Source organism: Emydura macquarii, unplaced genomic scaffold (genome assembly GCF_026122565.2).
Source record: "Emydura macquarii macquarii isolate MOO-44397 ecotype Brisbane River unplaced genomic scaffold, CSIRO-AGI_Emac_v2 contig_1876, whole genome shotgun sequence".
NCBI lineage: Eukaryota > Metazoa > Chordata > Testudines > Chelidae > Emydura > Emydura macquarii.
Window position 1 is genome coordinate 16,566,126 of NW_027132013.1, and position 13,541 is coordinate 16,579,666.

At 48.9% G+C, this 13,541-nt stretch overlaps 1 protein-coding gene across 4 annotated transcripts in view; it reads left to right on the top strand.

The window, feature by feature from the left end:
* RAD51B (RAD51 paralog B) overlaps window positions 1–13,541 on the top strand; it is a 574,968-nt gene that overhangs the window by 364,946 nt on the left and 196,481 nt on the right. For 3 of the 4 annotated variants that reach the window (XM_067557794.1, XM_067557795.1, XM_067557792.1), the window contains exon 9: window positions 7,400–7,518. The exons of the other annotated variant lie outside the window; for it this stretch is intronic. In XM_067557794.1, coding sequence (XP_067413895.1) covers window positions 7,400–7,518 — 119 coding nt within the window. The remainder of the gene's footprint in view (window positions 1–7,399; window positions 7,519–13,541) is intronic. 4 annotated transcript variants of the gene reach the window in all.

A 13,541-nucleotide genomic window follows, 5' to 3' on the forward strand; every position in this document is an offset into this window, starting at 1 on the left:
ATTTTGGGTAAAGATCCAAACTTCTATTGATCTGGTACTGTGGCTGACTCTTTGGGGTTAGGAGAACCTTTTTGGTAAAGAGCATAGAGTTTTAAATAACTGATCTCTTTACTGGACCTAGTGGCTGATTGGGAGCCAGAGACTGAAATGCAGTAAAGGGGGCTGTGTATATTTTTATTTTGGCTTCTTGATAACTGGTGTGGGGAATCAGCAGCATTGTTTGTGGCTGGTTGGGAAGTCTGACTTCTGTGTCACCCACCAGTGTTGGGAGAATCTGCTCTCCTTTTGCAGCCTGCCCTGACCTTGCCATTTTCAGGTGGCTACCCTAGGCACGGACGGGTCGCAGCTCTCATGAACTAGCGTGAGTATAAATACTGCAGTGTTGCCACGGTAGCATTGGTAGTAACATTGCAGATATGGCTGAGCTATGCTGAGTACATGCCCTCCATTTTCAGGTGCATTTGTACTCAGGGCTCAGCTGTGCCTCCGCTGCCAGTACCAGTGCTACCTTAGCTACATTGTTAGTTATGCTTACGCCAGCTCTTTGAGAACTAGCATGAGTGAATGTACACAAGCAGGGGAATCGACACCCCTATAGCCATAGTCATAGCCATAGTCACAAAAGTGACTGTAAGGTCTGTGGGGCAGGAACCATCTTTTTGTTATGTTTGTACAATGCCTTGCACAATGTAGCTGAGGACTCTAGGAGCTACCACAATACAAATAATAAATGAGAAAAAAAGAGATGTAAAAATGACATTAGAGTCACTCTCTGTGGTCCCAGATGACTTAGACTGGCACTGCAAATGCCGCCCAGGATATGGGACTCCAGCTTTGTTCCCTTCATCATCATCAGTAGCAAACGTTCTGGAATTGGAACATTTTCTTTTTTTGACGATACATGAGGTAGAATAGATGCCAGCTTGCTGTCCTGTACTATGTAGTTTCTGCAGGGCTAACATGTCTGCTCATTTGGGCTGCTCAAAATTTTTCCATGGAAACTGGGTTTTTGCGAAGTGTCTGCTCTTTGTGGAAAATGTTGGCTTTTCATCAAAAAATTGAAAACCTGAAAATCAAAATGTTTTCAGTCAAAAGCTGAAAACTTTTGGCTGCAAAATTTTTAGTTTTCAATGAAAAGCAGAAATTTTCTGCAGAAAACTCTCCACTTTCTGACCAGCTCTTGTACTCACTTGTTTTTGTCAGTAAAGTTGGCAGGTCTGACTTGCACACTCACAGGGAGAAAATACATTTGGTAAGAAGGTGCATATTTCTCGCAGTTATTTTCATGGCCAAACTTGTACTTACAACAACAAAGATCCAGTTATTTGAAAATGACCTAAGTAATAAAAGAAGAAATGGAGAAAAATGCAGAAAATACGTTGTACTGTAGTAGATTTTTCCCCATAAAAAAAAAAACTGAGCCACATTCTGCCCTTCCCTACAGCTGTATAACCCATTGACTGTATGTGTATAATGGAAGATAAAATTTGCCTCTATATTTTTCATAAGGCATCAACATTGTGTGTTTGGCAATTACTTAGATCTTGTTGGTGCCCTTCGATGCATCCTGCATTGTTTTGCCCTGTTCAGGTAATAATAAATGATGGAAAGGGTAGGTTTTTTTTATTGCTGTGTCTGTGATTTATGCTTACAGTGCTGGCATGTGAGTTTGTCGGTCATTGCCTCCCACTCACTGCCTATTAGTTCCATGTGGACTGGCAGAGGAGAGTATATCATATAAAGGGTACGGAATGCACCTTCATCAGCCAACTCATCATTGCTATTGGACGGCAAGGCAGTCAAGCTCCCCTCCTGACTAATGAACATACTGCAAAGAAAAGAGCTTAAAATGACAGCAAACAGGGAGTGGGAGGTAGAAGGGCACTGCGGTTAGTGACTTCATATAGAAGCTTGTCCTGTGGCTTTTTTATCGGGTGATGGGTTTTTCCACCATTAGATATTATTATACCTATACTTTTTGAATAGGGTCAAGCTGGGGAAAAACAGCTTCTTCTGGCGTCATTAGAGATCTGCACAAAAAAGCCAGGCTAAGTAAAGTACAAGGGAAGATCAGTGGTCTTTGTATGCTCTGCCAGTGAACCACAGCTCCTGCATGAGAAACCCACGCTGTCTGAGCATGGAGGGAAAGTACTTTCATTTTTATTTAAGAACATGCCCTTTTTGTTGAGCTCAGAATAGTAATTCATTTGTTAATATTTTCTCTGTGCTTTTCAAAGTTTTTATTTTTAGTGAACATGCTGTTGCTGAAAGATGGCAGATTTGATTACTTCGGAGACCATTTTCCTTTGTTTATTTCAATGTGATGTTGTATATAGACTCCTTGCCATGTGTTTTGGGACAATATTTTAAACCCAGTTGCTGAGGATTTGGCTTCATGCAGAAATTGCAAAGGAGCCTGGCAATGAGGCTAGGCACAGTTGGCAGTGGTGGTGATTCTCCCTTCAGGAAAGATAAAAACTTGCATAAAAATGGGGTATGATTAGACTCTGGCTGCAGAGATCCTCCTTTGCATTTAAAGATTCTAGCTGCAAGAAGCCTTAGTTCTTCGTTTGGAAAACACTGGCTCTAGTAGTTCTAAAACATTTCCACAAGATCAGCCAGTGCTTGAGGCTAAGGTCCCTTCATGGCTACCTTCCCTGCTACAACCATATTTCTTGGTTACAAATAAAAAAGTAAAAAAATTATGGCTTCTTCCACATTAAGGATGAAGGGAGTCCCTGAGAGTCCGTCGATGCTAACCTTTCACTGGACCCAGGCATGAAAAAGCAACCTCTGATTCAGTGCATGCATGGCTGTATTCCTACCACCACCAGCACAGAAAAAGAGAGGGTGATTTCACAAATCAGGCTGAGTTACACCAGTCTACAGCATATGCTTGTTGTGTAGGGAGGTAAGAGATGCTTGTGGATTTGGAGGTTTTTTAGTTTAGTTGATAGCAAAAACAAAACTCCTAAATACTTCTTAGCCTTGGGTTATAACTAGCACTAGTTGCCTTTGCATGAAGACTGATGCATGCAAAACTGGCACCTTGTTGGACAGCAGAGCCTCATCTTATTTCATCTGTAAATGCTTCATCTTCTTGCTGGAAACAGCATTGTGAATTTGATTTTATTCCTTTGTTTATTTTTCACTCTGGCTGTGGAAAGCCATTACTTTGCATTGGCTTTAGCTACAGGCGACTTTATTTTCACTTGTGAAAGCTGGTAAGTGAGTGTGACCCAGACAGTTTTTCTATGGACAGAAATTGGTCTGCCATGCATTTGCACTCCAGAACACACACAGCCCCTTGTCAATGTGCCTTACTCCTGAGTTGGAATGACCAACTTTTGTGGAGGAGAAGTTAGAATATTCTTCATGCTCATTCAGTCCTTGGCCTAATGTTGCCAACAAGGTGGTCAATTAGCATCAGTTTTGATTGGGGTTTGTGTTGTGGACTGAGACCTCCAACTCGTTTCATATAGGTTACTGAGCAACCAATAGACGGGAACTCAATCTGAATTGGAATCAGTAACCTGGAGTCAAAAAGTCCACGTATGTTCTATTATTGGTCTCTCCTCTGTGAGCTTGTTGGTGTCTTTGCCAGCTGCAGGTTGATCTAGTACAGGAATCTCCAAATATGAAACTACTGGAGAGGGGAGGGATAGGCAGAGAGTTCAGGGAAGGGATGTGTCTATGAACATGGTAGAATTTGTTCATCTCCTTTCATGAGCTCATTAATGATCAAATAGCTTTTGAAATAATAGAAAAGATACAATTTTTTTTACAGTGCATTATTTTCCTGTCATTTTCTCTTTCCTGCCTTTAACATCTGCTGTCTTCTGGTGTTTGGTATAGGGAGGAGGGAAAGAATATCTGTTCTCACAACCCTTGAACTTTCCTGCAAAACTGGCTCTGTTTTCTCCTCCTCAACTCAGCTCCTCACTTGCTAGTTTTTCTTCCTGTTTGTTGTCTAATGTGTAAGACTTCAGCAGATCTAGAGTATCTCTTTAAAATGTAAACCTTTTCTGAAAAGCATTCCTTTTTACCCTGTAAAAGTTATGCACTGTAAATTTGCTCCAGCCTTAATAACCACTTTGCACCAGAGTCATAAATTTGAATAACTTCATGGAAGAAGATTTGCCTGAAAGTGGGTCACACAAACAGCCTTCTTCCTGACAGGTGCTGACACAGCCTGGTACAACAGGCTTTTTCCTTTAAAAAATGAAGAGACTACAGCAATTAACTTGCCTGCCTTCTTTTAAATTGCCGTGAGCCTGGTCCTGCCTTCCTTGCACCTCCAGAGCTCCTGTTGGCATCCGTGGGGGTCTGCAAGGAATGCAGGATCAGGAAGAGTAAAGGTGTGATTTCTCGTCAACTCAGGCCCTTGACATTTAACTATTTCATTGCCCATCTCAGCCCTCCTGTCTACATTGTAATGTCAAAATGTTCTATCACATAAAAGCTAATACCACAGGCACAGAACTTTGGAGAGTTCATCTGTGAACTTCTTGGGAAGCCCCTACTACTTTAACACCAATCCAAAATCCACATGTGACGACTGACCTTAACTTTGTGATCCTTGCCCATTTCTAGCTATGATTAAAAAAAGAGGATAATATAGTTTGGATGCAGGCCTCCACCTTATTCCACGTGGCTGTGAATGGACTGGAAAATCTTAAGGCTCCCTCTTTTTCCTCTCATTCTCATCAAGTGTATTCTAATAATAATGTAATATATTTTGGCCTAATATAGATTGTTCTGTCCAATGATCTCTAAGCACTTTGCAAACCTTAATGAATTGCAGTAAATAACTGGCTCAATGTCACCAAAAGGGTGAGTGAGTGGCATAACTGGCAATGGAACTCAAATGTCCCAGGCCCCAGTTCCAAACACTAGACCACATCCTGTCATGGCTGTTCTGGAGAGGTAGAAAGAGAAGATGTTATCGTCAACTCATCTACTTTTTCAATACAGATTGGTTAGATTAACAGAACAGCATTCCTGACACTGCAACTTCCCATTTGCTGTTGCTGCTGCAGCTGCTTATGGAAGTACTTATCCATGTGAAAGCTTGACACGTATCAGGATAAAGAAAAGCAATCCTCAGAGCAGAAAGGTGCTACTGTGGACTGTCTTCAAACCATATTGCATAATGTTCTGGGAAAGTGCTTGGGTGTGGGAATAGGGGTAGTGTTTGGATACAATGAGAGAAATAATTCAGAGTAGCACAGAGTGTAAGCTCATACCTAATCTTTGCTTTTGATAAGAAATCTTATAAATTTCCTTTGTGGACCTGTGGTTTCAAATGTTTTAAAGCCTGATTCAAAGCCCACTGATGTCAATAGAATATTAATTTATGCCATTGATTTACATTGATTAGCGAAGATGGACTCCATATCCTTCTGGTTGAAAGTCTGCTTAGTTCAAGACAAACATAACATATTTGCCATCATTTGCATGTTACCAGCCTTACTGGCAACCTTACAAGTTACTGGAAGTTACTCTTTATTAATACTTTTCTGGTGGCCTCACCAATTTTTCTGGAGTACAAACTTTAAGTTAGAAAAAAAACCCAACAAGAACAACAACTATGTTTCTTCCCCATATAGTTGTGAAGAAAGCCTTTCAAATGTGAAAGTTCTGATGGCTCTGGTCCTGAATCTTCAGACAGCTTGAAACAGGAGCTCTAATTGAGGTTTGAATTGCCCTTTTCACCTCAATGAGGTATTAATTCTGAACCCTAATGGTTACAAATTAAACGTCCACATTAACTATTTCACTGTTGATCATTTTAACAGAAACATCCAGCTATGCTGGGCTCTTGGGTGGAGACCAAGTAAAGGACCCCCTCTTTTTTCTCAATCCAACTTCTGTTTCTCAGTTTGAAATATGAAATAGTGCATGGCCAGGTGAAGTAGCTCTCTCTGCTCCATGCTTGGGAACACATTGGAAACACTAAGAAGCTTTTAACTATTTGTTTATACCAGCATAGAAGTTGAAGAAGGAAAAGACTTAAATAATGTGTCATGGGGGCCGGAGTAGGATTTCTCCCTACAGTATATTATCCAGGGTCTTGCCCAGTCTTGTTTTAATTGGCTCAAGTGATCGGGATTTCACTGCTGTCCTTGGAAAACCATTCCACAATGTAATAAATCTGTCAGAAGTTTCCTGATATTCAATGTAATTTTCCTTTTGCTCATCCTCAGCCCAATACTCTTAATTAGCCATACTCCCTTGGACTATCTCAAAAATTCACCTCTATTCTCATACATCTGTCTCCCTCTATCCCCTTTAATCATTTTTATTGCATTTCTCTGAATTCTCTCCAATTTGTCCCTATTTTTCTGTTGTTGAGGTACCACTTGGAGTAAAAACAAATCTATCATCTATTTCTTCATCTGGTATGGAACATGTGATTTTCAAAACAAAAAAAGCTGGGGTTTCTGCCAGCATTATAGATGGACCAGTCTCCTATTTCAGGGTTAGAAAAATCAAGTGAAATTCTAGTTTAGCAAGCCAGATCATGCTGCATTATTAGATATGCCTTCCCCTGTGTTATCATAGCTGACCAGAGCAGAGTATGCTGAATGCATTTTCTCCAAGTCTTGTACAGAGTTCACACAAATGAGAAGATTCAAATATCTTATTTCCAGTAAGGGGGCTAGTAAGTAACTCCACTGACTTCATTACTATTACTAGTATTTGTGGCAGGAATTGGCTCGTTTTTGGAGGCATCTGACATTAACTCAAGTTTTACAGAATCTGTGAGATTTCTAGAAGTGTAGGAGTACAATTTAATTTTAACATCAGAGGCATGGCTGCTATCTTGCCTGATTCCACAGTTATCCCCTTAAACCTCTTCCTTCATGATTCTTCTTAATAACTTCTCTTTGCTAGCCCACTCCATTGTCTCCAAACCGGCAGAAGCTGGGACTGCATGGAAGCAGTAGGCTTAAAGAGGAAAGGGGGTGGAGGAAGGGAATGAGCATGGTTCTGTTCTGACGTACACACTATAAACAGAATTTTTGGTCTCAATTTATTTTCCCAATATCAGAAAATCTAGCCGTGCTTTTCCTGCATAGTGCATCACCAGGCACTTAGAAAAGCGTGGTAATATGCTTTGAAAATTAGACTCTGCTTTGCAAACTAATGATAGTCCATGGTAGTAACTCTGTGAGAGGAGGACATACACCAGACCCAGGCCTACAAGGCAGGCAATGCTTAAGAGAAAGTGGCGAGTTCATGCGACTGAAAATGTAGGCCAAAGTTACATATGAAATATGAATGCTTAGTTTGTGGGAATGAGCTGAAACACATGAAAACGATTCTTCAGTGAACACATATCCTTGGAGCAGTCATGACACATTGGACTCAGAAGTTATATTGTTTTTAATTTCAGGAACCTCTGGGAGCAGGGACAGGGAGCCTGGCTATGTGACAGCAGCACTGGGGAACACCTGGAGTCACAGTGTCAACACCAGGCTCATATTACAGTATCATGACTTGCACACAAGACAGGTGAGGAACTTACTAGGAAAAAAAAGTAAAAATGGAGTGCCCAGAGCCTCATAATTTGCACTCTAGTCGGGGGGCTCATGGTGAGTTCTGACCCCATTGGCAGGGAGCGCTCTCTGAGAATGCTGGTCCCTTCTGTTTGGGGGTATGGTACATGGAGTCCATTGGCCCCCTACTCTTTTGGGTGGAGGCATTCCTTGAGTGCTCTGACATCTTGTGTTCTGGAGCAGTGATGGTGTTTTCTGAGTGACCTGGCACCTGATGTTCTGGAGATGGAGAGTGGTCCTTTGAGAACCTTCCCACTCAGTGATCTTTGAGGCAGTCCTCCATGTGCCCTGCACTCTGTATACTATCTTATTTTCTGCAAGTCTTGTGCAAAATGTCTGCTCTGACTGCTCATATAGAAAACCTTATAGTTTTTGGATCTATTTGCAAGTGAAATTTTGCTGTTCTCTCTTTGAGTGATTGCTCATATCCATTCCAATATAGGTGTGTGCACGCCCCGTGCACAGATTCCCGGGACTTTTTTCCCTTAGCAAGCCCCGTAGGGTCGGCTCAGGCACCCCCTGGAGTGCTGCGCTCATGCCGCGATACATAGGGCGCTGCCGACCCCACGGGCCCTCAGTCTCTTCTTTCTGCTGACTCCGACAGTGGGGATGGAGGGTGGGTGTGGAATGGATATGAGCAACACATCTCGAAGAACAACAGTTACTGGTAAGTAACCTTGTTTTCTCTCTTTGAGTGATTGCAAATATCCATTCCAATATAGGTGATAAAATAGCCATACCTTGGAGGTGGGTAGGAGTCAACAGTGAGCTGCTCTCATCAGCATGGCCCTGCCGAAGCCCACGTCCTCTCTCGCCTGCTGCATGATGGCGTAGTGGGACGTGAAGGTGTGGACCGATGACCAGGTTGCTGCTCTGCAGATGTCCTGCAGGGGCATTCGCTCCAGGAAGTCTGCGGATGAGGCCTGGGCTCTGGTTGAGTGTGTTGTCACAGCTCCTGGAAGCGGCACCTTCGCCTGCTCGTAGCAGGACCTGATACAGGCAGTGATCCAGGTGGAGATGCGCTGGGTGGAGACGGGTGAGCCTTTCATCCGGTCCGCCACTGCCACGAACAGCTGCGTTGACTTCCGGAACGGCCTGGTCCGCTCGATGTAGAAGGCCAAGGCTCGTCTGACATCCAGCGAATGCCATCTCCACTCCTCCTCCGAATCGTGTGGTTTAGGAAAGAACACGGGGAGGAAGATATCCTGGTTATAGTGAAACTGAGACACTACCTTAGGCAAGAACGCCGGGTGGGGTCTCAGGCGGACCATATCCTTATAGAAGACTGTGTAGGAGGGTTCCGAGGTCAATGCTCTTATCTCAGAGACCCTCCTAGCCGATGTAATGGCCACCAGGAAGGCTACCTTCCACGAGAGGACGAGCAGCGGGCATGTAGCCATGGTCTTGAAGGGGGGTCCTGTCAACATGGCGAGGACCAGGTTCAAATCCCAGGGAGGCACCGTGTCATGGACCTGCGGATACAACCTCTCCACCCCTTTGAGGAACCCGACTGACATGGGGTGGGAGAACAGGGAATGCCCTTCCACTGGCCAGTGAAATGCCGAGATAGCCACCAGGTGCATCTTCAGGGAGGCCAGTGCTAGACCCTGGAGCTTGAGTTGGAGCAGATACTCCAAAATTGCCTTTATGGGCGAACAGCTCGGTGGATACCCCGGGACTCCGCCCAACAGGTAAAACACTTCCATTTGGCCCGGTACACCACCTGAGTGGAAGGTTTTCTGCTGCCCAGCAGAACCTGTTGGACCTGTATGGAGCAGGCTTTCTCTCCCTCCGTCAGTCACGGAGTCTCCATGCCGTCAGGTGGAGGGAGTCCAGGTTCGGGTGCAGCAGGTGACCCTGGTCCTGGGAGAGCAGGTCGTAGCGTCTCGGGAGCGGGATTGGTGTGTCGATGGACATGTCGAGCAGCATGCTGTACCAGTGCTGCCTCGGTCAAGCTGGCACAATCAGTATTATGTCCGCTCTGTCCCTCTTGACCTTCAAGAGGACCTTGGGTAGGAGTGGGATGGGGGGAAACGCGTACATGAGGGTCCCTGTCCAGTCTAGAAAGAACGCGTCGGAGAGGGAGCCCGGCTCACGACCTCGGAGCGAGCAGAACCTCGGGCATTTCTTGTTCCAGGATGACGCGAACAGGTCCAGTTGGGGAACCCCCCACTTTTGGAAAATTGAAGTCACCACCTCTGGGTGCAGTGACCAGTCGTGGCGGGGTACGAACGACCTGCTGAGGCGGTCCGCCTCGTCGTTCCTGATCCCCGGGAGGTGAGAGGCAGATATGTGAAAGTCGTGCCTCACAGCAAAGTCCCAAAGTCGAGTAGCCTCCTGGCAAAGAGCCGAGGAGCGCGCTCCCCCCTGCCTGTTCGTATAGAATATGGCCGCCGTGTTGTCCGTGAGGACCTGAACCATCCTGCCCCTCAGGAATCTGAGGAAGACCTTGCAGGCCAAGCAGACTGCTCTGATCTCCCTGACATTGATATGGAGAGCCGTTTTGTCCGGTGACCAGAGCCCCTGGGTGCTCAGGTCTTTGCTGATGTGGGCCTCCCCTCCCACTTCTGAGGCGTCCGTTATCAGAGTCACTGAAGGAGCCAAGTCTCTGAAGGGAACACCCCTCAGAACCTCCCCCGGGTTCATCCACCAGTCCAGGGAGGACAGTACCTGGGTGGGAACCGTGACCACCCTGTTCAGCGAATGCCTCACTGGTACATACAGCGAGGCCAACCACCCTTGGAGAGGCCTGAGCTAGAGGCGAGCCAGCCTCACCACATACGTACATGCCGCCATATGTCCCAACAGCTGAAGGCAGTGCCTGGCTGTCGTCGTGGGGGACCTGTGTAGATCGGCGATTATGGCGGCCATGGTCTCGGATCGAGGCCGTGGGAGGAAGGCTCTGGCCTGGGTGGCATCCAGGTGGGCCCCTATGAACTCTATGCGCTGTACTGGGGTGAGCATGGACTTCTGCTCGTTGATGAGCAGCCCCAGTCTGGTGCATGTCGTACAGGGGAGTGCTAGGCTGTTCCTCACATGGGTCCTGGACCTGTCCTGGATCAGCCAGTCGTCCAGGTATGGGAAGATCTGGACCCCCTTGCCGCGGAGGTGGGACACCACCACTGCCATACACTTTGTAAAGACCCTGGGGGCTGACGAGAGGCCAAAGGGCAGGGCCGAGAACTGGTAGTGGCAGCCAGCTACCATGAACCTGAGGAACCTTCTGTGACCGGGGAGGATAGTAACATGGAAATACGCATCTTTGAGGTTGAGGGCAGCATACCAGTCCCGTGGATCTAGAGCGGGAATGATGGAGGCTAGGGAAACCATGTGGAACCTGATGCGTTTGATAAACCTGTTCAGACGGTGAAGGTCTAAGATGAGCCTCAGGCCCCCCTTGGCCTTGGGGATGAGGAAGTATTGTGAGTAAAATCCCCTTCCCCTTTCCTGTGGAGGAACCTCTTCCACAGCTCCAAGCAGGAGAAGGGAGTTGACCTCCTGTATGAGGAGTTGCTTGTGAGAGGGGTCCCTGAAGAGGGATGGGGTAGAGGGAGAATCCGGGGGGAAGGCCATTAGCTGAAGAGCATAGCCCCTGAGGACTACGCTGAGGACCCAACGGTCCATGGTGATGGTTTCCCACTCGGCATAGTACAGCCAGAGCCTGTGGGCAAAGGGCCGGGAGAGATCCAGGGGAAAGGAAGGAGTGCCACCCCTGTGCACACCATCAAAACCTTTTATTTCCATTATTGCCCTTGCTTGGGCCTTGCTGGGGCCCCGCCGAGGACCCCGGGCGGTCGCGGTGGTTGGGCGCCCGGTAACGATCCCGATCTCTCCTGGGTTGAGCGGGTCTGGGGGCGGTCTGGGTGGAGGCGGCGGCTGCCTCTGGGCCTGAGGCCGAGATTGACGTCTCGCGGCCTGCGGGGTGTAGAGCCCTAGGAACCTTAGGGTGGCTCATGAGTACTTCAGGGCATGGAGCTTCTCATCCGTTTTATCTGAGAAGAGGTCAGTGCCATCAAACGGGAGGTCTTGTATGGCTTGCTGGACCTCCTGGGACAAGCCTGAGGACTGCAGCCAGGAGCAGTGGCACATGACAATGGCCGAAGCCATCACCCTGCTGGCGGCATCCGCCGCATCACTGGCTGACTGCAATGCTGCGTTTGCCACTGCCACGCCTTCCTGGGTCACAGTAGCGGAGTCCGCGGCCTGGTCTGGTGGCAACACCGACTGGAACCTCTGCAGCGAGGACCACAGGTTGAGGTTATACCTCCCCAGGAGTGCCTGGTGGTTAGCGACCCTCAGCTGCAGTGCCGCCGTAGAATAAACCGTACGCCCAAAGAGATCCAGCTTTTCGCTGTCCTTGTCCTTGGGGGTGTTGTCCTGGCCGCCCTGTCGGTCGCGCTGGTTAACCGCATCCACAACCAGTATCCCTGGGGCAGGGTGGGTGTATAGGAAGTCGAACCCTTCCTTAGGGACATAGTATTTTCTCTCTGTGGCCTTGGAGGTGCGGGCCACAGAGGAGGGGATCTGCCAGAGGGCCTTGGCAAACTTCATGACCCTCTCATGCACCGGCAGGGTGACACGTGATGGCCCTGCTGACCCAGATGCCCCAAAGAGGGGGTCCTCCTCCTCTGACATTTCTTTAAGTTCCATGTTCAGATTGTCTGCCACCCGCTTCAGCAGGTGTTGGTGGGCCCAGAAGTCAAAGAGGGGGGCCTTACGGTCCCTGGCCGCCGCCTCATCTGGGGAGGGGGAGGAGGACTGCAGGAGGGGCCCCGCGGAGGGACCTTCCTCGGGGTCAGAACCCTCATCAGAGGGGTGACCCTGGTCCGGTTGATCCGGAGGCAGGGGTGCTGGCTAGGCCACCGAGGAGTGGATGGACGTGGTGCCCTGGCCCATCTGGGTACCCCACTGCCAGGGGCCCGGTGCCAGCATTGGTGCCTGCTGCGTGTCTGGCTGGCGTGCCTGGGACCCAGAGCCGCTAGACCAACGTTTGCGGCCCCGGGGTGGTGAACGGCCCCGAAACGACGATAACAACGGGCGCTGGTGCCGATGTCTCCGGTGCTGTCAGAGGTATGAGCTGCTGGAGGAGCTGGATGTTGATCTCCTCCTGCGCCTCGACCTCTTGCGGCGACGTTTCTCACCCCGGGATTGTGAGCGGTGCCGCTTATGTTTCCACGGTGCCGACCGAGAATGCGATCGACTCCGCGGTGTCGAGCCGATTGATGCCGGAGCCGACGGTGCCGATGTCATCGGTGCTGAGGCAGGCGGTGCCAAAATGGTCAGTTCCGAAGCAGTCGGTGCCGAAGCACTTGATGCAATGATGGGCACCGTGACCCGCGTCAGGGATCTTGATCGACGCCGCCCATGATGCGTAGCTCCGGGCTGCGCAACAGGGTTAGGGATCGGTGCCGAGCAAGGCTCTGTACCGAGGTACCCGAGCCGGAGCTGCGGCTGCTGCGCAAGGCAGAACTGGAGCAGCATCGCCTCGCGCGTGTGCCTCTCGACCGCCATCGGTGCTGTGGTGTCGAGGAGCTCAATGACTCTGAGTCGGAGCTAGGAGGGGAGCCCGCACTCTCAACACTCCTCGACCGTCTGGGGGAGACATCGACTCCTGTCTCCTCCACCCACCGGGGCCACCCAGCACGGGTATACCCTGAGACGCCGGTCCCGGAACCCTCGGCCAAGGGGGGGACGGAGGCGTGGGCAGGCCCATGAGGGCGCATGCCGCTGCGAAAGCCTCCGGCGTTGACGGCCCTTGGAGGGGCGCTCCCCCACCCCCAGAAGTCGAGGGAGGCTCCCTGCGAGGAGATGCCGGTGCCGGAGTAACCTCCACGGTACGTGGCTGGGGCATCTCCTGTGTCGCTCCCTGCTGTACTGGTCGCAGGGAGGAATCCATGTGCGTGGCCTTGGGCTGCTTCTTTTTCTTCAGCATCGCAGGCTTTGGTGCTGGTGCCAGTGCCGGCGGAGTGCTCTGCACCG